The following is a 25,024-nucleotide window of genomic DNA, read 5'->3' as shown; positions in this document are numbered from 1 at the left end:
CTGACCTATACCAAGCACAGAGAAGAGAGTCTGACTCAATACATTTTTGTTGAGCTCAACTGAACTTGAAGAACAAACTATACTGATAGAAGACAATAATCACAAATATTCTCAGAGGTAAGAGACATTATTTCAACCATGAAATAAGAACCAGATTCAATGAAAAGAACATTCCAAGATATCTACTCCAATCTCCACCCAGTAGTAATAAAGACCCTTCACTACTTATTTGTCTAGAAATGCAACAGAAAAACTGGATTATAAATTTGAAGAAATAAATAGAACAAAACATTAATGAGATGGAAAATAGGAGAGCTGATAAGAAATTCAGGTAACCAGTTCTGGAGGTCCAATATCCATACAGTAGAAGTTCTAGAAAGAAAAAACAGAGAAAGCTGAGGATGAGATAAGGGAATTATTTAAGAAAATTTCCCAAAATTGAAGAATATGAGTTTCCAGAATTCCGGAGTCCCCATCATAAAAATCCATGGGAGAAATTTCTCTCGGATCTCACAGCTAGGAATATTTGCCCTTCTCAACACCTATTTGTTTGTTCATTTACTTTAACCTAGTAGACATAGTCAACTGACTGCTTCTCTCTTTGCTTTGGGAACTTTGGCCTTAAGGGAACTTAAAAGCTAAATCTGCAGTCTACATTAACATGCAAATAGGACAGTATGTATATCAGCATTCCAATCCACTCTTGGAAGTAATCCTTTTATCATGTTTATTTTCCACTTGACATGCATTTTTAAAAAAATAAATTTATTTATTTATTTATTTTTGGCTGCGTTGGGTCTTCATTGCTGCACACGGGCTTTCCCTAGTTGCAGTGAGTGGGGGCGACTCTTCGTTGTGGTGTGCGGGCTTCTCATTGCGGTGGCTTCTCTTGTTATGAGGCATGGGTTCTAGCCACGCAGTCTTCAGTAGTTGTGCCACGTGGGCTCAGTAGTTATGGCTCGTGGCCCCTAGAGCGCAGGCTCAGTAGCTGTGGCGCACGGGCTTAGTTGCTCTGTGACATGTGGGATCTTCCTGGACCAGGGCTCAAACCAGTGTCCCCTGCATTGGCAGGCGGATTCTTAACCACTGCACCACCAGGGAAGTCCCTGACATGCATTTCTTTATATTTAAAAAAATCATGCTCAACTGTGGGCACTTTTTGTAAGCCATTTCAAATTCTTTCTGGAACTGAGGTGGGGTAAGTTAATAAATAAAACACCATCCACTTTGAAAAAAAAAAACCCTATGCTAATTAATGTTTGCCTACTATTAGAGGATATAGTCTAACCCATAAAATTTTCTACATAAAAATGAAAGTGGGGGCTTCCCTGGTGGTACAGTGGTTAAGAATGCACCTGCCAATGCAGGGGACACAGGTTCAAGCCCTGGTCCGGGAAGTTCCCACATGCTGTGGAGCAACTAAGCCCGTGCACCACAACTAGTGAGCCTGGGAGCCACAACTACTGAAGCCCGCATTCCTAGAGCCTGTGCTCCGCAACAAGAGAAGCCACCACAGTGAGAAGCCCACACAATGAAGAGTAGCCCCCGCTCATCGCAGCTAGAGAAAGCCCACACACAGCAACAAAGCCCCAATGCAGCCAAAAATAAATAAATTAAATAAATTTATATTAAACAAAAAAAAGAAAGTGGATGCAGCTTTGTCACCAAAACAACACAATGGCAGAGAGAGGAGTTCAAAACAATGAGATAAATAACAGAGCCACAAATAACTTGTGAGAATTAAAAAATATTAAAATAAAGTTGAAAAGCAAGTTTCAGCAAATGCAATGTGGTGTCCAGAATAAGATTGTGGAACAGAAAAAGGACATTAATGGACAAACTGGTGAAATCAAAATAAAGTGTATTTTTTAGTTAATAGTACTGTACCAATAGTAGTTTCTTAGTTTTGACAAATATACCATAGTTACATAAGATGCTAATATTAGGGAAAGCTGGGTGAAGGGTACATGGGAACTCTCTGTACTAACTTCCCAACTCTTCCATAAATCTAAAATTATTCCCAAATCAAAAGTAATTACCTCACAAGGGTAGAGGAAGGGGATACATTTTTATACCCCAATAAAGTTGGTTAAACAAATAAAAAAGAAGTTGTAAATATATATATAATCAATACAATACCATTTATGTAAAACTTGGTTACCTTGTTTCTATATGAACAGACAAATTCAGGTCAGAAATCACCTCTGAGGAGGGTGGGAAGGCCTGGGATGAGGGGAGGGCAAATGAGGCAGTTGCTTTGGGTACAAAATTTAAGAGGATACCAAGAAACTCAGCAATCAAGATAAATAAATTTAAAAAAATAAAAAACTCTCCAGAAAGTGGGCACAAAGGGAACATACTCAACATAATAAAGGCCATATATGACAAACCCAAAGCTAACATCATACTCAATGGTGAAAAGCTGAAAGCATTCCCTCTAAGATCAGGAACAAGACAAGGATGCCCACTCTCGCCACTTTTATTAAACATAGTTTTGGAAGTCCTAGCCACAGCATCAGAGAAGAAAAACAAATAAAGGCAATCCAAATTGAAAAGGAAAAAGTAAGACCGTTATTATTTGCAAATGACATGATAGTATAAATAGAAAATCCTAAAGATGACACCAGAAAGCTACTAGAACTCATCAATGAACTCAGTAAAGCTGCAGGACACAAAATTAATATATGGAAATCTGTTATATTTCTATACACTAACAGTAAACTATCAGAAAGAGAAATTAAGGAAACAATTCCATTTATAACCACTTCAGAAAGAATAAAATACCTAGGACTAAAAAGGAGGCAGAATACCTGTACTCCAAAAACTGTAAGACACTGATGAGAGAAACTGAAGACGACACAAACAGATGGAAAGATATACCATGTTCTTGGATTGAAAGAATCAATATTGTTAAAATGACCATATTACCCAAGGCAATCTACAGAGTCAATGTAATCCCTATCAAATTACCAACATTTGGTAATTTGACATTTGTGACATTTTTCACAGAACTGGAACAAAAAATTTTTAAATTCGTATAGAAACACAAAAACCCAAAATAGCCAAAACAAGTTTGAGAAAAGAATGGAGCTGAAGGAATCATGCTCCCTGACTTCAAACTATACTACAAAGCTACAGTCATCAAAACAGTATGGTACTGGTACCAAAAAAAGACACAGATGCATCCAATAGGATAGAAAGCCCAGAAATAAACCCATGCACTTATGGTCAATTAATCTATGACAACAGAGGCAAGAATATACAATGGAGAAAAGACAGTCTCTTCAATAAGTGGTGCTGGGAAAACTGGACAGCTACATGTAAAAGAACGAAATTAGAACATTCTCTAACACCATATACAAAAATAAACTCAAAACAGATTAAAGAGCTAAACATAACACCAGATATTTTAAAACTCCTGGAGGAAAACATAGGCAGAACACTCTTTGACATAAATCACAGCAATATTTTTGGGGATCCATCTCCTAGAGCAATGGAAACAAAAGCAAAAATAAGCAAATGGGACCTCATTAAACTTAAAAGCTTTTGCACAGCAAAGGAAACCATAAACAAAATGAAAAGACAACCTATGGACTGGGAAAAAATATTTGCAAACAATGCAACCGACAAGGGATTAATTTCCAAAATATACAAACAGCTCATACAGCTCAATATCAAAAAAACAAACAACCCAATCAAAAAATGGGCAGAAAACCTCAACAGACATTTCTCCAAAGACATACAGATGGCCAACAGGCGCATGAAAAGATGCTCAACATTACTAATTATTAGAGAAATGCAAATCAGAACTACAATGAGGTATCACCTCACACCAGTCAGAATAGCCATCATCAAAAAGTCTATAAATAATAAATGCTGGAGAGGGTGTGGAGAAAACAGAATCCTCCTACTGTTGGTGGGAATGTAAGTTGGTGCAGCCACTATGGAGAACAGTATGGAAGTTCCTCAAAAAATTAAAAATAGGGAATTCCCTGGCAGTCCAGTGATTAGGACTTGCACTTTCACTGCTGAGGGTGTGGGTTCAATCCCTGGTCAGGGAACTGAGATTCTGTAAGCCACACAGTGTGGACAAAAAATAAAGTTACTTGCATTTAAAAAAATTTTTTTAAAAACCCTAAAACTAAAAATAGAATTGCCATATGATCCAGCAATCCCACTCTTGGGCGTATATCCAGAGAATGCTCTAATTTGAAAAGATACATGCACCCCAATGTTCACAGTAGCACTACTTACAATAGCCAAGACATGGAAGCAACCTAAATGTGAATCGACACATGAATGGATAAAGAAGACGTGGTATGTATACATATATATATATATATATACATATATATATAATACACACACACACACATATACATACAACGGAATACTACTCAGCCATAAAAAAGAATGAAATAGGGAATTCCCTGGCAGCCCAATGGTTAGGACTCGGTGCTTTCACTGCCGGGCCTGGGTTCAATCCTTAGTCAGGTAACTAAGATCCCACAAGCTACACGATGCGGCCAAAAAAAAAAAAGGAAAAAGGAATGAAATAATGCCATTTGCAGCAACATGGATGGACCTAGAAATTACCATACTAAGTGAAGTGAGTCAGAGAAAGACAACTATATGATATCACTTATATGTGGAATCTAAAAAAATGATACAAATGAACTTATTTACAAAACAGAAACAGTCTCACAGACATAGAAAACAAACTTATGGTTACCAAAGGGGGAAAGGAAGGGGTGGGGAGGGATAAATTAGGGATTTCGAATTAACAGATACACTCTACTATATATAAAATAAACAACAAGGACCTTCTATATCGCACAGGGCACTACTGATATATTCAATATCTTGTAATAACCAATAATGGAAAAGAACCTGAAAATACATATACATATATATTTACACGTATAACTGAATCACTTTTGTGTACACTTGAAACATTGTAAGTCAACTATATTTCAGTTTAAGAAAATAATTTAAAAGTTAAAATTTAGAGCAAAAATGATCCACAATGAACAAAATATCAAAATTTTAAATAAAGGCAAGATCAGTAAGAGTGCCATGCCAAGTGACACTGGAGACGGAAGCAAGAGGGAAATTCAGTTATTCTGGTCCTGACTGCTCTTTTCCTGGGAGACATGGGAAGGCCTGCAGGGTAAGACTTTAACTATGTCTTAGATCCAGAAAATAAAGACAGCTCTGAAGCAGAGAGTGCAAAACATTAGTGTCTGTACAGTAGTTTTTGTACTTTTGTGTATTTTGTTTCCTAATTAAAAAAATAATAAAAGCAACAAAACTTAGGAAGAAAATAATGCAAGGTACTCTATCTTGGCAAGCTATTTAAATTGCTTTATAAAAGTCCATTCTTACCTGAAAAGTGTGAATAGTTCTTGCCCATGCATGTTTTATGTTACAATATTGCATTAGTTTCCCAAAATCCACAGTTACTTCGAAGCCAGCCATATTATTAATGGTCAAAAATCTTTTCTTTCCAAAAGTTATATCAGTTTTATCCTGTCATCAAAACAAATAACTGTTTTGTATGTTTTCAAATATGTACACTGTAAACGTCTATTTTGGGGTTGAACATAAAATGCAAGCACCTTATAAATAAAATAGCATGTATAATTGTTAAGAATTTCAAAAAGCTTAAAATCTAAGCATTAACTGAATATAGACACACCCAAATATTTTAATAACCACAAATGGAAGTTTTTGGTCCTTGAAATTTAACCTTAATTTGACTTTTTGGAGAACGGTCTGTGTTGTCTTTCTTATTTTGAAGACTATACATTTCACTTCTTGCACTGACTATGTGAGTCTGCGTGTATTTTTTGCAAAGAGTTTACTTTTCCTCACAGATTTTAAAGAATAAACTTGTAAGTTTAAAAGGGTATTTATACAATGAGGACAAATTCAAGGTGACCGCTTCTATAGTTCCTACATGTAAGCAGCAACCAAGGAAGTGATGCTTTGTAAAATATAAGTGTGTCACTTGTCCCTTGTTTTTTGTTACTCAAGCACTTCAAACTTATTAAAAATGTTTCTTCACAAAGTCTTCCAGAACACGTAAGAGAAAGGAACACTTCCCAACTCACTTTATGAGGCCAGCATTAGTCAGACACCAAAACCAGACAAGATATCACTAGAAAACTACAAACCAAGATCCCTCATGGACACAGATGCAAAAATCCTTAACAAAAAATTATAGAAGAAGAATGCCAGCTCTGATATGATTAAATTCTGAATCAATCCTCGGGCAATAAAAGAAAACTAAATCTATCCCTCATAGGTAAAAAGGTACTATTTTTCTGTTATCATTTACCTCTGTTATGAAAAATACTTCTCCATTGCAGAGTCGAATACCACTTTCAAAGTCATGCTTATTTTTAGCAAAACCATGAGGAGTACCATTAAAGTCTTCGCCACCGGCCTTTAGTTCATTATTTTGTTGGCTGTTGAAGGTATTTTCAGGGAGTAAGTCTGAGAGATACGCGTTCCTGGTACAACAAATTTTATCACCAACTCCAAATTCAAGTCTATTCTGATGGTTTCTGGGTTAGAAAATAATACAGCATCAGAGTTTGGAAAACCTCAATTTCATTTTCTTTAAGCACTGACTCTTACTCAGATCTGATCCAGTTCTCAAAATTATTTCCACAGTCTTTTTACATTACTTTTGTTCTCTAAAGGTGAACAAGAAATCAGGCTCCCTCAGTTGTGGTCTATCTACACTTTCTGCAGCACCTCAAACTCAGTAACATTTCCCAGTCGAACTTTTTCAAGTTAGAAATCTTGGCATAAAGGCTCATGTCTCTCTTTGCCTTTATATTACAAAAGTTACCAAAAATCTTATTGACTCTACCTTTTAAATTCATCCTCTCCTCTCTAATCTCTCTTATCACTACCCCAATTCAAGTCTTACAGCACTTACACATATTTCTATTGTAATAATTATGTTGTATCAGAATAATAGCAGCAAATCAAATAAGTGCTGGCGATAATACCAGTTACCATGGTAAGTGCTTTAGGTATATTATTTCATTACATCCTTACTACAACTTTATGAGGGAAATTGTGGGTAAGTGCCCTCTTTTACATACATAGAAAGGTGAAATTACCTGCCCAAGATCACAATTACTGTGACCCAGACTGGATGGCCCCAATCTTATGCTTTTCAACCCTTTGTTGGGCTACCTATCATGGTTTTTTGTGTCTTTCCTCAATAGACAGGGAGCTCCTCTTGTAATTTACACTTCTCTGGGTTCTCTGCACTTAATAAAGAGTAGGTATTGTGATAAAGCAAAAAAAAAAAAAAAAAAAAAAAGAGTAGGTATTGATAAATGCCAGAGAAGTGAGTTAGTCTGTCCTACGTGTGAATAGAATGGCTTTTCTATGCTCCTATTTCCCTGATAAAAGTCCACCTAAGGTGCTCTCTGTAGGCACCTTGTTGCTAAGGTTCTTGTACACATTCCACACATATTCTAATTTGAAAAATTGCCCTGAATTCTCCATGCTCATCTTGGAGAAGCTAGAGGTAGGAAACCACAGGGACAATTTTATTCTTTATTTTTCTTATTACGCTGATTACCAAATAATCAATTCCTAAGGATATATATTATATTTAATTGAAGATATCATTTGACTTCACAAAAGAGAAAAAAGATTTTTAAATGTGCAGCTACAGTGATAAATGTCAAAACAAACAGAAGTATGGCGAATCCAGGAAACACTGTCCTCACTTGATTAGACGGCCCGTGTAGTGCTTGCAACAGCAGGTGTTGATCACGTCACAGTCTTGCCTGGAACACAGAAAAATACAAGGGTCACCTTAATGGAACCTCTTTTGTGTGGATTTCTGTTACCATCAATTATGAGATACTGGATTCTATCAAAAGTTTCCAGGACTAGGACTTCCCTGGTGGTCCAGTGGTAAAGAATCTGCCTTGCAACACAGGGGACATAGGTTCAAACCCTCGTAGGGGAACTAAGATGCCACAGGGCAACTAAGACCACGTGCCACAACTACTGAGCTCGCTCGCCTCAGCTAGAGCCCGCGTACCATAAACTACAGAGCCCACACGCTCCGGAGCCTGTGCGCCACAACTAGAGAGAGAAAACCCACACGCCACAACTAGAGAGAAGCCCGCGCACCACAACGAAGAGCCCGCGCGCCGCAACTAAGACCCGACGCAGCCAAAAATAAAATAAAATAAATAAATAATAAATCTTTAAAAAAAAAAAGAGTTTCCAGGACTTTCTCCAGGAAAAGTATTTTGTAATTTTGATCTTAACCCTTTCTTCCACTCAGATTTCCTATGAGTTACCAAATATAATATTTGGTAGAAAGAGCACCTCTTTAGGGAATTCCCTGGCAGTCCAGTGGTTAGGACTCAGCATTCTCACTGCCAAGGGCCTGGGTTCGATCCCTAGTCAGGGAACTAAGATCCCACAAGCTGCAAGGCGTGGCCAATAAAAAGAAAGAGCCCTCTTTAGAAACTGCCTTCTGCTGGACCTACCCAAGAAATACCTCAAAATAAGAGAGAGAATTCACAGTGATGAACTACCAGTCTCCCTTTCCAACAGCATCTAGATTCATAAGGTATGAGATTTAAAAGCTTCATTAAAAACACCAAAATTTTGTAAATGCTTTACCTTCTAAATGCAATAAATTGTGATGTTTTTGCATCTTCTAGGTCCTTCTCTTTGAGTAAAGTACTAACTGCAGAATATAAATCTGATAATTCAAGAGAAAAAAGTTAACACAGCAAAGCACTAAATTATAACATTGTTTCAATGCAGAAACTAATTCAGAATTCCTGCTAAGGGGTCCAGGAAAACATCTCACCAAATGGGATACAAGTTCACCATGGGAGCATCAACCTCATTTGTTTCATCAGCCAGGAGCAAGAGAAAAGAGAATGAAGGTGACGGTTCCAGACACACTATCCTCAATCACTAGCCAGGACAGCTCCTAATTTGTAATATCACCACTGTGTATTTACTGATGGTTTGTGAATGCTGAATTTAAAGTATAAGCAAGAGGACAAAATATGTAACATAATCACTAATGTAAGACTTCTTTCTGTCTTAAGTTCTGGTGGTACTAGTGGTCATGAGTTATAATTTGAGAATCTATATGCTTTGCGTATGTGATTTCATCTTTAATCTTCACAATACTCACATGATGCATGTATTATTATATACAGGGCCAACATTTAGCTTTTACATACCAGTATAACATATGGAGATATTTCTGTTTTAACTAGAAAATAGCTACTCCCCGAACACCACAGTGCCCTCCCTCCCACCCCAGCCATGTCTTTCCTTCCTCCAGAGCCCCCAGATCTCCCCATGATTCAGCAGGTAGAAGGTTAACCCTGACACAGGAAGGGATCCACTCCAAGAGTGACCAGACCCTACCAGCTATTAAATAGTTTAACTAGCACCACTGATTACATCCTTGTTACGACCGTGAAACTGAGGCTCTCGGAAGTAAAAGAAATTTTCCAGTGGGGTAGGGGGACCAGCCTCCCTCTTTTAGAGCTCAGATCGTTGACAGTGATAATGTCCCCTTACAGCTTGTCCTTCGCAGAGCACTGAGAAGCAGGCTTCCTCTAACCTCTCTCAGTAATGTTACAAATCGGGGAACATTTCTCAGGAGAGGCAGAAGAAATAAAAATTGGGGTAAAAACATTCCAGGCTTTTGGGTCTTTCCCTCGTAGCAGATAAATCACAAGGGAATGAAAAAGCCCAGGCCTTGTGATCCCTGCTCTAGGAAGACTGAATCAGTTGCTCGCTGAGCCCTTCATTTTTCAGATGAAGGAAGGATTATCATTAAAAAATGTCCAAGGCTCAGCTCACCGCCAGCCAAGCCCCGCTTGCCAAAGGTCTCACAAAACACTGGTTTCTGCCACACGTACAGGATCACGCTGATCTGCTCCTTGCTTTGTTCACTCTCTCTACATCTCCCAGATCAATACGTATGCTGTACTTCATTGCTTCTAATATACGCATTTTTTTCCTCATATTTTAACATCTCTGGAATTCTAGCCCAGCTACGAAGCCTGTCTTAGGCCTTTGTACCTTGCAATAATGGGAATACCTGAGTAATTTATTAAGAAATACTTATTACTTAAGTATTAAGGAATAATAATTATTAACGAAAAATACTATATGCCTCTCTAAGGAGTAATATATTCAATTCTCTTAAAGAAGAGGCTCATTTTCCAGCTGACGTTTGTAATTAAGATAGAAAACAGCTCCAGCTAAGCTCCACTACCATTCTGAAACAACTTTTTTTTTAAGTACATTCTCATTAATGTAAAGAATGGGTGCCAGAAATAAAACTAAACATATTTTAGGTAGATCTAAATGGAGTGGCAAAGAAAGCCAGTTTCTTAACCATCTTAGTCTCATTTTCTTCATCTGTACTAATACCTACTATGAACTAAGTAAGCTGTGAAGAGAATAAACATTATCTATAAATTACTCACAACATGTGTAATAAAAAACAAGTCAAAAAACAATACACAGCTTATAAACCAAATTATGTAAAACTAATATATGTCTGTGTATGGATATAATATGGTTTAAAAAGAGAAACTCCAAGCTCTTCCTGTAGTTTAAAAAGAGGAACTCCAAGCTCTTCCTATAGATGTGACCTTTATGGGGTTGATTCAGGGGAAGAGGACAGGGGATGATTAAAGGAAATATTAAGTTTTACTTCAAACACTTCTGTATCACTTGACTTTTGTTAAGGAATATAAATGATTTCTATAATAATAATTTTAAAAAGCCAAAAAGACATTTATAGAATCCTATAATTACATGAGCTCATTTAAAAAAAGAATAATGTAACATGTGAACGAACACTAACCCAAAGGAACTGAGATGGGGACACACAAAGGAGGAAAGGCTTACAGATAAAGTCGAATGTCAATTAATTTCACATGCAGAGTGAAAGCTGCTAAGGAGGAAGGATATACCTTGAAGAACTGTGGCAACTACAATAAATCCTCAATAAAAATCATTTAAATGTTCACTAATTCAATTTTGAGTAAACCACTACACTATTTAAAAAAGCTTGCTAAGTTAAGTTTCTAATATAAAGATCAAATTATTTAAATAAATAAATAAATTCAATTTAAATAAATTCATTTGGAGTAGATAATTTAATACCTATTATTCACAAAAAACTAACATTCATATAGCTCCTCAAAACCTATGAACACCCTCAACCTTCACAACTGTCCCCCAGGCACTGTCACTATGACTCCCATTTTACAAATAGTAGAGTGATGTGACATGGGTCATACACATAAGGCAGAAGATTCCCTATACCGTGCACTTCCTCAACCCAGCCATGCTGTCATCCTAACACCCACAATTAGAAGTGATGCTTGTCCACTTTACTAGAAACAGAACTATTAGGAACTCAGCTTGGCAAGAGTTTGACAGCCATTACTTTTGTTTCACAAATATACTCAAAACAACAAATGTAGTATTTACTTTTACAGCAAATACTGTACTTTTACAGTAAATACTGTACTTTTACAGTATTTGCTGTAAAAGAAAAGCTTCATTCATTAAGACATGCTTTCTCCTGAATGAACCTGGATTACTTAGGGCTTTGCTTTATTTTAAACTAATCACCTACATCCACTTATTTACTCAACAAATATTTACTAAGTCCTTAGTATGCATGTGTCAAGAGCTTATTCTTTACAAAATTCTAAAGTAATCTGCTTTTGATGATTAATAAATTCGTTTATTTATTTATTTATTTATTGCCTAACGTTTTACTAGCAATATTTATCTTTACCATCAAATAAAATTATAACTAGTCATTTAATAACTATATTACAAAACTGAAATATTTAACCCTATATAACATAAAAGTTTATACTTACAAGAGTGATGATTACTTTTTGAGAACTGAGAACTGGCATCTTCTTCTGGGAGTCTAACAAAAATAAATGATTTATCTTGTATTGAGACAGGGAATGTTGGATCATCAGAGATATTCAGCTCTGCGTCAAACGTTGGAAACTGGCGTCTTGAGATTCTTAAATAAAGGTAAAATAATACACCAAGAGCATTAGTATCCAAAACTGTACCTTCACATATGAGCAGAGATAATGTCCTTACAATAATTCATATCTGTGAATAGGTCATAAATAGGGTAAAAGGGCCACCCATATATGCATTATAAATAGTAAATGAGTTTCAAAATACACTTAACAAGACCATAATGTTACTTTTATCCATCAGTCCCCTACCCCTAGCACATTAAAAGCATTAGAAAAAACTGTCATGGAATTTACTAAGCAACATTCTGAGAACTTGACCTACTTTTCTACAGACCGCTAAAGAACCATACCAAGTAGGTATTATCCTCCTTTCACAGATGAGCAACATGAGGCTTAGTTAACTACAGTGGGGTTGTCCAAGATCACAGAGGTAAAAAGCAGGGGAGCTAGGAGGGAAATTTGGGCCCACTGGGCTCCATATTCCTTTCTATTTAAATTAATTTAAACTCTTCGGGGCCTTTTCCATACATTTACATCATACTCTTTCTTTTCTCCTTTCTGCTGTATATATCATATATATGGTCTCATCTTCCCAGCTGAACCAAGTATCCACATCTTCTCTTTGTTTCTGTTCCCTCCTCATCCTTCTTTTGTTCTTGTATTCCCCAAGACTAGCAAGTCATATCAGAAAGCACAGTAAATGCCAGGGGCCTTGGCATACTAGAGTCCCTCCTTGGTTATGTGGAAGAAAACTGACACCCTGTAAAGATCTAACAGCAGCCTAGCTATCAAAGGTAGTGTACCCTACTGTGTCATCTTTCAATCCTTCCCAACAGGGTCGGAAGGGAGGAAAGGAGAAAGAGGGAAGAAGCCTGTCCCTGCTGGAACTATCCCAGATTTAATGTGAGGTACTGAGAAACACCATGGATTTCCTGTTTTGCTTCTGACCCAGGACATGTAACATACTTCTATCTCTAGAAGCTTTTCCGTGGTATCACTGGGATCCTTCTGTCATTGAACACTTGGTGATGATGACCAAGAATAATGAAAGGAGCACAGCTCAGCCCAAAAGATATCGAAAGGGTTACTAAAAGGAATTCCTAAATTTCAGATAAAATTGAGTTCTAAGAAGCCTAATGTGCTTTAGATTCTTCCAAGATTTCTAGACTTTAAAATGACCCATCATCTACCAACATTCCAAAACTGCAGTGGACTTTAGGTAGGAGCAGAAGTTATAGGTAAGAGTTATAGAAGAGTTATAGCTACACTTCCAACTGCAGTATTTTTCTTAATGTCCCAGTATGAACCTATATCATCTACCCTATTCCTGTCCATTCTGCCTCTACCCCCACTATCTTTTCCAGGGTAGATGGGGCAGGGAGATAGCAGGCTTTGAATATTCTAGTTTCTGCTGACATCCAACCAAGAAAATGTTTAAGCAACAAAAACAGCATCTTGTAGTCTAATACAATACCCTGTCCTGCTGAATATCTGAGCCCGATAGCTACTGCAAAGACCTCCACATAAGCTAATAAGTTTTTTATCCATCATTAAAGAAATAAGAACTCTTCCGACAGAAAACAAATCATCGTAAAGAAAGCACTTCTTTGAGCAAAATCTACCTTTCAATGTAATTCTGCGCTATCTAGTAAGTCATTTTTTGTTCTCAAGTATAGTCAAAAATCTAGTTCCAGGTCCTAAGCCCCAGATGGATACATAGCAGGTGCAATGGCAGGAGGACAGACACACACAAAATGCTGTACAAAGAAGAGCTAAGGCAATGAAGTTTCAGGCTAAATTCGTGATCTTAGCAACAGTTCAGGACCTGTGCTAAATTTTTATTCAAATCAACTATAATCCTCTGCCACTCAGCTGATTGCCCCCTGATCCCTATAATTCCCAAAATAATGGATAATGATAAGGTAGAACCAAAGTAATTCCATGCAGATACAGAAATAAAGCATGCACTACAGCCAATAAAGGGAAAATGAAACCTAAAACCAACCAACAAACAAAAACAGCACCTGGTAAAAGAGAGTCAAAAACAAAGATAAATTTTGGCCCAATGAATAAAAAGTCTCTTAATATTCTGTGGTCCCATCACATCTATTACAGAGGATTACTCTAGAGGCTTATGCAAAGATTAAGGAAAGAGAAGGATTCTTTCCTACTTTAAGGAGAGTAATATGCCACAGGTGCCACCAGGATTCATCAAGGAGTAAAATACCTTTTTCTTTACCTTTTTCTTTTTCTTTTTTTTTGCTTTAGGCTCCCCTTATAAAAATTACAGGAAATGTCTTCCCCAAGTCACCCTTGAACTCTAATGAATTCATTTCCGAGTCTCTGTTCCCCTTGGGTTTATTCTGGTCTCTAAGCCTGATGCAACTTTATTTCACATATATACTTTTAAAATCAGGAAAACACATTTATACTTAAATTTCAACACTAATTTATCTTGGATCAATAATGAAAAATACTTTGCTTTTCTAACTGTGGGACAAAAGGTATACATATACATGAAGGACAGAAAAGGTTTGCTAAAAGAGCATAGTAAACATACTGCACTGAATCATCCTAATTCAAAAGCTAATTTTTTTTTTTACCTTTATTTCTGATACGACAGAGAGAAAATGCAAAATTTTAGTTATATTATACCTTGTAGCATTGTCCACAATTAGTTCAGATTCTGCTCTATGGTTTGTCTTTAGTTCAATAGCACAATTTCTTGACTTGAGAGTCTCAAAAAGATCTTTCAGCAAGTTACCAGGTTCAATACTGGGTAACTGTCTAATATCACCTAAAAGGGGGAAAAATACATAGAGTAGGTTTTATGTAACTGGGATCTCGAAATTTAGAAATTATTTTTATTTCTCCCTACTGATATATGCTATAATTATAAAGACTTACTCTGAGGAAAAATGAAAAAAATCTTCGTTTAAAATTACTTAAGAACATTAAGTCTTCAAAAATATTCAACAACAACAATAACAACAAAAACTATTCCAATTGGGCTTCCCTGGTGGCGCAGAGGTTGAGAGTCCGCCTGCCGATGCAGGGGACATGGGTTCATAACCCAGGTCCGGGAAGATCCCACATGCCGCGGAGCGGCTAGGCCCGTGAGCCATGGCCGCTGAGCCTGCGCGTCCGGAGCCTGTGCTCCGCACGGAAGAGGCCACAACAGTGAGAGGCCCGCATACCGCAAAAAAAAAAAAAAAAAAAAAACCCCACAAAAACAACAACAACAAAAAAAACCCATTCCAATTAAACAATATAAGATAGAAAAAATAGTGATAACACAGTAGGGTAAAACATGAATTGAACTTTTTTCGTATCTATAAACACAGGCAAACTGTTGGGGCATATATTTTCACCAACAGGTAAAGAAAAAAACAGGCCTTAGATATCTAGAATTTAGTCACTTACTCAATCTTGCTCAATGTCTTACTAAACATGGAAAAATCTATGGCCTCAAATAAATAAACTTAACATACAAAATGCAAAATAAACAAACCCAGTGCATTTGATAATAAATTCCAGTAATGTAATGATAACATTTTGCTCTATTAAAAATCTTTTTACTTTAAACAAACAAGCAAACCTTAGAGAAAAGAGAAACTATTTTCTGGGTGGAAACTGAGAGAATGCTTAAGCTATTAATAAAATCAACTGCTTACACAATATCCTCAAATACCTAAAACAGTCATTTATAAATACATTGATTCTCTCATTGCAATTCTATTTTTTCCTCCATTAAAAAACAGGGTCTACACATCGGTACTACCTAAAAGCATCAAACTGAATCTCACTGGAATTGGAAAGGACTTACGAGGCTGGTGAGGTCTAATGTGAATTATTAGCTTAAAATCATAAAATTATTTTTAAGTGGTCTATAATTCAGACCTTCTATTACTTCCAAATGATCTACATCCTGATTTACTCTGAGTCTGTGAGAATTTTACTATTTTAATAGTCATCATTTAGGTAATTACAGTAACTCCTCACAACTCTATTTCATTCACAACCTAGCTTGCTGATATCCTGGCCAAAACAAAGAGCCACCCAAGCTGATAAAGAGACTGGTCACACTGAAATCAGAGTGGGGTCTGAGAAATGGCTTCCCGCCTGTAGGATATGGATATTAAAACAGTGAAATGGTATAAAGAACCTACTAACCATAATAATTTGAACCAAACAATTAGGATTCCAACAATATTTTAACTTACCAAGAATAATAAGCTTAGAAAGTTGGGAGTGCTCACACAGTAAATTTAAAACTGATTTAAAGATTCCAACAGATACCAAACTCCCTTCATCCACAACCAGAACTCTAACCGAAGAAAATTTCCATGGCATGTTCTTGGTCATTGTTTTTTTCTCCCATAAGTAGAAGCTATAATTGACCTACAAGCAAAGTATGGCATTTTTAAATTCAGGTTATAACATTTACCAAAAAAAAAAAAAATTTTTTTTAACAACATATTCTTTTAAAACAAAACTCTCAAATGGGGAAGGGACAGGGAGGATGTACATAGAGTAACACAGGGAAACAGACTAAAGTAGAGAACACAAAAGTTATAGGATGAATCCCAGAAAAGACAGATGAAATAGTTCAAAACATTGCTTCCTAGGGAGTACTTGGTGTGTTTAACAAGCTTCTCACACAGCACCATTCCACTGCAAGAATCCCAACTGTTCTCTTATCACTCTTGACCAGACAGAACTCCCTACTGTTTTCTACCCCCAAATAAACCTTCTCTTGGCCTTCTGAGATGGCCCAAACACTTAAGCCCCACTCTTCTCCCAACTATAATACTCCATTCTGGAAATTAGGGGGCGCCTGCCCAAACTAACTATGAAAATACTACTTTTTCTCCTAGTACTCTAAACTCCCTTACTTCCCCAACATTGAAAAAACCACCACCAAGACAACTAAAAAAACTATTTATTACAGGGGTAATAATATTTACTATTTAAAAAAATACAGAAGAGGGAAAAATTTTTTTGTAAAATTACAACCAGAGAATGTTAGATATTTTGTTGTAAACCATTCCACAAATGTTTCTATGTTGTATGCATATATCTATATATGCTCACTTACACTAAAAAATTATTTGCATTTTTATCTGCTAAACCTGGCATCCCTAGCCCAAGGATGATAAATAAGTGGCATAAGTGCCACCTCAATGCCTCTCCTGTGCCCTTACACTCTTTCCTGAGCCTAAACATGGCTTCAGAAATGTCCTCCCAGCATCCCAACCCGATATTAAGATACTACCAATTGATCAGAGTTGGAACATAAGATGAAATTTAGTAATGATCCCCCTCTGGCCTCTCCTTTTCTAATTCAATCCTTCAGACTAAACAGAAGTGAAGGTGTAATGGAAAAAATCATAAACTGAGCAGAAGACTCTTCCACCAATGAGCTACAATGAACTGCTCTAGGATCATGCCCACTCATGTGACAAATAAAAGTAATGCAAAAGCAATTTCTGAGGTGGCTCGTGGGTCTATGATTCTAGGTAGCCTTCCCTAGAACTGCTTTCTTCATTTCACTCTCTTGCTTAGGAACCTAAATGGTTCCCCAGTAAATCAAGTCCAAGCTTCTTTGTTTGGTATACAAGGTCCGTAGTAAATGAGGGGATCATGGCACCTTGGAAAGAGAAGCAAGCTGGGAGGTCAGAAATGTGAATCCCAGTGCTAGCTCTGCACTCAGTTAAGGTTTGGGGCCAATTGTTTAACACACCCAAATTTTAAACGGCTCTCCTGTAAAATGCAGATAACATCACTTACCCACTTCACTCGTTTGTCAAGGATTTAATGAAACGGCAAAATACTTTACAAACTTTAAAGCTCAAATTCCCAGTCTAAACCAAGTGTAATTTCCATTATCTTACAATACACAGACTTCATTCCAATCAACGCAGTCCCCTCAAAACCCTCTATATGCACTTGATCATTCACCTCAATGCCTCTGGGAAGGCCTTTCCCTTAAATAAAATGTGCTTCTCCTTACCTGAGCTTCCTTGTCCATTAGACTCCAATTCAATTATTATTTCCTTCAGAAATCTTCCAACGACTAAGTTCCTTGATCTATAAAATGGCAGATCAGGGCTAAAGGAAACTCTCCAACTCTTTACAAGTTTAAAACTTCATGACTCTTAACTATAGCCAAAGCTAATTTTTCCAAGCATCTTAATTCATTTGAAATTTTTATTATGCAACTACTATTTGCCAGGCACTGTAGGCAAAGGAGATAAAGCACTAAACCAGATGATCCAAGTCCTCACTTTGACGGAGCTTTCATTCTACAAAATGTGGACTCATGTTTGAAACCAGTCCCATTGAGAAACAGGGCATGTGCCAGAATCTAAACTAACTACAGCATTAAGCATACACTTTAGTTTACCTGACCTTTTTTTTTTTTTTCCATAATAAGACTTTCTCAATGAAGGAAGCAGTACACTGATCTACTTTCTGGCACAAGCTCCTATCTCACTGCAAATAGTAACAGTTTATAGACTGGCTGTTTTGAATGGCACTGATCTAAGTGATTAGCTACCACAAGGCAAGAATCTAGAAGACATTCAATAAATGCCTACTGATTGCTGTCAGGAAGAAATGAAAAATAAACTCATTACATTAAGCCCGTGTTTAAGGCAAATGTTTTAGGTAGAGAAAAAATGTAAAAGGCTTTACCTGACATAGTGTATAAGCGTTGAAACCAGTTTTCTGTCTCAGTAAGCCAGCTGCTTTCCCTGTAGGTGCTGTAAGTAAAACTTCTATAGCCTTGCCCGGCTTCGGCTGACTTTGCTCAGTGAAGGTAATCCATTCTTCTGGTACATTCTGGTCTTGTTCAAAATCTTCACAAGCTTTTTTCACTTCTCTTTCTTCCAACAGCTCTATATGCTTAAAAAGCTGGCTAACAATTGTGGTCTTCCCACTACCACCTTTCCCACTTATGACTGTCACAGCATTGGAGCAAATCATGTCCAAAGCAGCCACCTGATCCTGATCCAGTTGGACTTCACTTATTTCTGCCTTAACTTCATTTTCACCATTATCCCAAATAAGGTCACCGCTGTCCTGCATGTCCCAAATATCCACAGGATCTTCTAATCTTGTTTCATCAGGTTTACTTTTATTCAGCGTATCATCACTTCCTGAATTCTCAGGTCTTGTGGTGTGAACAGACGCAAGCACCTTTTTAACATCAACATGTAATCGCCATGGCGACCTTGTCATCAGGTCACAGATTGAAGAGGCAATGCCTCTTTCAGCCTGGTAAAGGTCATAAAGAAAGACACAGCCCTTCTCATACGTCACCACACCGATATCCTTCAAGAACTTCAGAGACTGCCAAGCATCATGAAAAGACATGCGGTCTGACAATTTACAAGTTAAGTCAGCTTCTTCAACACACGTGTGCCCTTGCTCTCTACACATCCGCTTCAGTTCAGAATATATTACTAATGCATTCTTCTCCAAATCAGTCATCAACTGGAGAAGAGACCTGCACTGACAAAACGATGTCCAACTTGCCTCACATCGCAGAAGTTTCAACTGTCTGTAGGTTATCTTTAAGAAAAGTAAATTCAAGTTTGCTTTATAAAAATTATAAATATTTTTATAATTGACTATTTGATGACTATTATGAGAATTACAGTGAAAACTATGGTGTTTATTAATAATTTTTTAAGTCCCAGAAGACATGTGTTTCAACAAAATTTGGGGAAAAAAAACTATGTACCTAATACATCACTAATTTTTTTTAATTAACTGTACTGTGATTAGAGATCTATATAATTTCATAATTAAAATTATGTTTTTTCAAAGCAATACACATACAGTTTTTTTTTTTTTTTTGTGGTACGCGGGCCTCTCACTGTTGTGGCCTCTCCCGCTGCGGAGCACAGGCTCCGGACGCGCAGGCTCAGCGGCCATGGCTCACGGGCCCAGCCGCTCCGCGGCATGTGGGATCCTCCCAGACCGGGGCACGAACCCGTGTCCCCTGCATCGGCAGGCGGACTCTCAACCACTGCGCCACCAGGGAAGCCCCACATACAGTTTTAAAAGTCAAATAACACTGAGACTTATCACAAAAAACAGGAATCCTCTGACTTACGCTTTCCATGCCTTCTAAAGGCAACACCCTCAACATTTTCAGTTATTTCTTCCAGAATTTATCTCCACATTTCTACGTATTGTTTATACTATTCTTTAATTTCTTAAAAAAAATTTAGGTAATTAGAGTTAACTCCTTACTATGGAAAGTCTTTCTTCATGGAAGTTTGCTCCCTTTGTACTGTCACTTCCACACATGCTTCTCTTCCTCCTTTTTTTTTTTTCTTTTTTGCAGTACACGGGCCTCTCACTGTTGTGGCCTCTCCTGTTGCAGAGCACAGGCTGCGGACGCGCAGGCCCAGCGGCCATGGCTCACGGGTCCAGCCGCTCCGCAGCATGTGGGATCTTCCCGGACCGGGGCACGAACCCGTGTCCCCTGCATCGGCAGGTGGACTCTCAACCACTGCACCACCAGGGAAGCCCTCTTCCTCCCATCTTTGAGAAAAGTTAACAGTATACATTTTGAAAACTGATTTTAGTTAAATCAGTGTAAACAGGATTCACGGCTGTGACATGATATGCTGTGATTACATTAACTTTGTGTTGAACTCTTGTGTATATTGTGAAGTTACTGACTGCCTCATTTTCTTGGCTTGTTTAGTTTTCCATGTGCCTATCAACAATTCTGCCCAAACTCTACTGAAAAGGTACAGAACTTCCTTCACCATGATCCACTAAGTAGGTCGTCTACCAGCTCCATTTTTTTTTCCCCATGGAGACATCACCCCTGGAGCCCTCCATATATTTTATGGGCTGAAATGTGTCCCCCCCAAAATTCGTATGTTGAAATCCTAACACCCCGTACCCCAGAATGTGACCATATTTGGAGACAGGGTCTTTAAGGAGGTAATTAAGTCAAAATGAGATGCCTGGGGTGGGCCCTAATCCAATATGACTGATGTCATAAGAAGATTTTAGGACCCAGACAATCACAGAGGGAAGACCATGTGAAGACACAGGAAGAAGACAGTCATCCATAAGCTAAGGAGAGAGGCCTCAGAAGAAACCAACCCTGCTGGCACCTTGACTTTGGATTTATAGCCTCCAGAACTGTGAGAAAATAAATGTCTGTGGTTTAAGGCACCCAGTCTATGCTGTTTGTTACAGCAGCCCTAGCAAATGAATACAAAACCTCAGTAAAAGTCTTTATTCTGGGTGGTGGTTTACATGCTGAAAAGGGAACTTAAGTCCCACTTGAGTCCCAGAAGGTTCATTACTCTGCTTCTCTTTCCTACTGAATAAATATATATAATAATCTAATGTTCCAGAATCTCATTTTTCCAAGCATATTGAAATCATAGTCATTTTATAGAGGGAACAAATTCATTATTCCAGTATTTCTCAAATCGGGGGCAGGGGAGTGGGATCTGTAAACATTCTTGGGGATCCCACCAATTATCTCAGAATTTTTAAATTGTATTTTCATTTGGAAAACCATCTATAACCAAGTACTGCCAAGATTTAAGTGCGACATTTGGTTTTCAACATCTCTGGAGCTTCACAGTGCCACTTTACTACTCCTGGTCTCTAATAAGAAAAACAAAAGTGCCAAAGAAATTGTAAATAATATTATTGTGCCAAAGAAAAAAAATCAAATGGCATCATCATATACCATATGAATAATGAAGGTCTTCGAAAGTTCAAATAGGAAAGTGAGGAATTGCATAGCACAGCAGAATGGACTTGCCAAACTCATAAGAACTTGTCTTCGATGAGATCTATACTCAAGGTGCAATGGCAATTTAGTTACAAAAAATGTCATATGAAATTAAATTATGTAACTGAAGTATTGATAATTTGAATGTCATTTATTTTGTTATTTTGTTTTCCTTTGTAAATTTATTGCATAAGAGCTACAGGTAGAAGAAGTTTATATTTAGTTGCAACACTGCAAGGAAAATAAATCAACACTGAAGCCATACAAATTTCTTTCCCTTGAAAGAGATGCAAAAAACTGTCAAGCTTGAGACATCCTCCCTTGTATAAGATTACAAAATGCTAAGCAAATGTCTTTCTTACTTTACGAAATCCAAGTTTCCATGGCTGTGTACCTAAAATCTCTTCTGTCTCTTCCAACACCTCTGTAGAATCTGAGCTTATGAGCCGTTTAAAGTGTCGGGGCAGAAGCACTGGAAGGAATTCCATTATTTTTGGGAACTGCAAAGCTCTCATCACAGTTATAAATGGAACTACAGGATATCAGAAAAGAACAAATAAAAACATACAAATGAGCTCATAGAACAACTGATTTGATGGACTTTCCCATTTAGCACAACCAGTTTAAGAAATCCAAATCAAAGAGAGAGTAATAAATTTACTGTGACCAGCAAGAAAATTGATTGTATTATAACACTTGCTTTTGTATCAAGATGGTTTTCATTGTGTTTAACACCAAAATTTATGTTCTTCAAATGCTTAGATAGCTACCTCTTAGCCTTTTGTTTCCTTCTGCTTGCAGTAGAATCAGAATAAAATTTCTGACTCAATAATATATAAATTTAAAGCTAAGCATTAAAAATCATTTACATATTAATCTTATAGTCATTCTTCTTACTGTAATCATGATGCTTTCATCATTGAAATCATTCAATGATGTACTGCCAAATTTACTTGATAAAATTAAGAAATGAAATATTCCATATATATGAATGTCCAGATAACAAACCATATTTAAAAGTTATTTTAAACTATTTTGAACTGAAATCTTTCCAAAATGGATTGCTCATTTTCTTGCCTTTCTTCTCTGCCTTCTGAAATAGAATAATTGATAACTGAATTTCTTCTTAATGACTCAAGGTAATCCTAGGACACAAAAGTTAGAGAGAGACCTAGAATCACACTTTTAGAGCAGGAAAGGAACTGAAAGGTGTTTAAAGATCATCTCACCCAATCTCTTCACATTACAGATGAGGAACCTGCAATGTCAATGACATACTCCAAAAGCAATACAAACACACTACATCAAACCAATTTAAAAAAAGAATACTATACCAAGATATCAATACTGTACTGGCAATATTTTAAACACACCAGTCATCCAGTATCTCAATTACACTAAAACTCAATGATAAAATCACTTACTTGTGTTTTCCAGAGGAAGCAGTATCTCATAATCTGATGGTGACTCTTGTGTTTTCTGTGTAGATTGTTTTTGAGTATTCCTTTCAACGTTCTTTTGGTAAGTTCTTAATTTTTCCCTAAGATTTTCAAAGTTGAGGTCTTTATAACTTGATTCAGCATTTACCCATGCTAAAAATTTATTTCTGTTTTCACTGGAGACATTACAGTCTTTAAGAAAGAGGGAACAGATGTGTAACTGATTTGGTGCTGACATATCTGATTGTAAAAAGTAAGAAGGAAATCCTTGAACTTGATAGCTCCTTGATCCTACAGGCTTTACCTGTACCTTCACTCGCCACCAAGAACCCATTAATGGAAAACGTCCAAATACTTCACATTGCTGGTGAGTGTTTTCATCAAAAATTGAAACTTAAAAAAAAAAAAAAAAGTTAATTTAGGATAAATTTAAAATCTTTTCCCAATGTTTTGTCAAATCCACTGCTCTCTTTAATCCCTGGACAGTACCCTCTATAGATGTCTATTACAGTGTCTGTATTCCACTTACCTGTTTATCTGTCTCTCTCTACTACACTGTAAGCTCTCTAGAACATGACAACGTTTCATCTGTTTTTGTATTCCAGGAGGGAGGCATGGTACATGGCAAAAGTCTGTTGTTCCTCTTCTAAAAGCAGTCCTCTCTCTGCTACTCTGATCTCAGTCAATACTGACCTTCAAGCAGTTTCTAAAAAATGTCATGGTCCCTCCTACCCAGGGCCTTTGCAAAAGCTGTTCCACTTGCCTTAAATAATTTCTTCCTTACTGTTTACTACAGACCTCATTTACTACAGACCTCAGCTTAATCGTCACTTCCAAAAGCCCTGAATCTCATGAACATAACCTCTCATAGCACTTCTTACTATTCCTTCTAAGCACTGAGTGATATTATAGTTACTTCTGTGATTATTTATAGAATGTCTGTTTAATTCATTAGAGGGTAAGTTCCATTAAGACAGCAACCTCATCATCTAATCTCTCCAAGGTATCCAAACAAAACAAACACCTTGCTTGGAAGATGGTAGCCAATCACTAACACTTTCAGGATAAATGACTAAACCCTCCACAAATACTGAAAAATTTTCTGTCTAAACCTGTACTGTCCACTCACCTGTGACTATTTAAATTTAAATTAATTAAAATTTAAATTTAAAATTCAACTCCTCAGGTGCACTAGCTGCATTTCAAGTTCTCAATAGCCACATGTGGCTAACAGCTGTTGGATTGGACAGAGCAAATATAGAGCAATGCCATCACCAGAGAAAATTCTACAGTACAGCAGTGGTCTGAACATTCTTAAACATCAGTCACCAGGTACACATAATAGGTATAATTCTTAGGACAGGAAACTATACAAGGTAAACACAGATCACAAGGTTATTAACACAAGGTTAATGAATCAACAGTGCCTTGGTGTGTTTCTTATGTGTCTAAGTAGCTGAAAAGTAACCACATACTCGACTCCAGGAAAGACAGGAAAATAGTTAAAAGCCCTGATTCTGGGTGTGAATACTGGCTGGACACCCATTGTTTCCTCGACTATGAAACTACCTGAAAAAGTTGTCATCATTAAATGAGATACACGTGGCGCCCAAGCTTAACACAGAGTATTTGCTCAAGTCTCTGCTATTCTTGTGGTTGTTGCTGTTTTTATTTTACCCTAAACAGGACGAAACAGCTAGGCCATACCAAAGGAAGTCTATTAGCAGCGATGGGGCGCCTTACTTGGGACGAGGCCATAA

At 37.1% G+C, this 25,024-nt stretch overlaps 1 protein-coding gene across 1 annotated transcript in view; it reads right to left on the bottom strand.

Moving 5' to 3' along the window:
* The window catches only part of HELB (DNA helicase B), a gene marked incomplete at its 5' end in the record, with an annotated part of 33,813 nt that overhangs the window by 8,542 nt on the left and 247 nt on the right, over positions 1–25,024 (bottom strand). The window contains 10 exons of the mRNA XM_079715193.1: positions 5,386–5,529; positions 6,341–6,569; positions 7,758–7,817; positions 8,671–8,752; positions 11,928–12,082; positions 14,703–14,844; positions 16,271–16,448; positions 18,744–19,622; positions 22,188–22,357; positions 23,250–23,657. Of these exons, the coding sequence (XP_079571319.1) occupies positions 5,386–5,529; positions 6,341–6,569; positions 7,758–7,817; positions 8,671–8,752; positions 11,928–12,082; positions 14,703–14,844; positions 16,271–16,448; positions 18,744–19,622; positions 22,188–22,357; positions 23,250–23,657 (2,447 nt within the window). The remainder of the gene's footprint in view (positions 1–5,385; positions 5,530–6,340; positions 6,570–7,757; positions 7,818–8,670; positions 8,753–11,927; positions 12,083–14,702; positions 14,845–16,270; positions 16,449–18,743; positions 19,623–22,187; positions 22,358–23,249; positions 23,658–25,024) is intronic.

The sequence above is a fragment of the Hyperoodon ampullatus genome (assembly GCF_949752795.1).
Source record: "Hyperoodon ampullatus genome assembly, chromosome: 11".
NCBI lineage: Eukaryota > Metazoa > Chordata > Mammalia > Artiodactyla > Ziphiidae > Hyperoodon > Hyperoodon ampullatus.
Note: the sequence above shows the minus strand (reverse complement) of the source record. Positions and strands in the feature narration are given on the sequence as shown.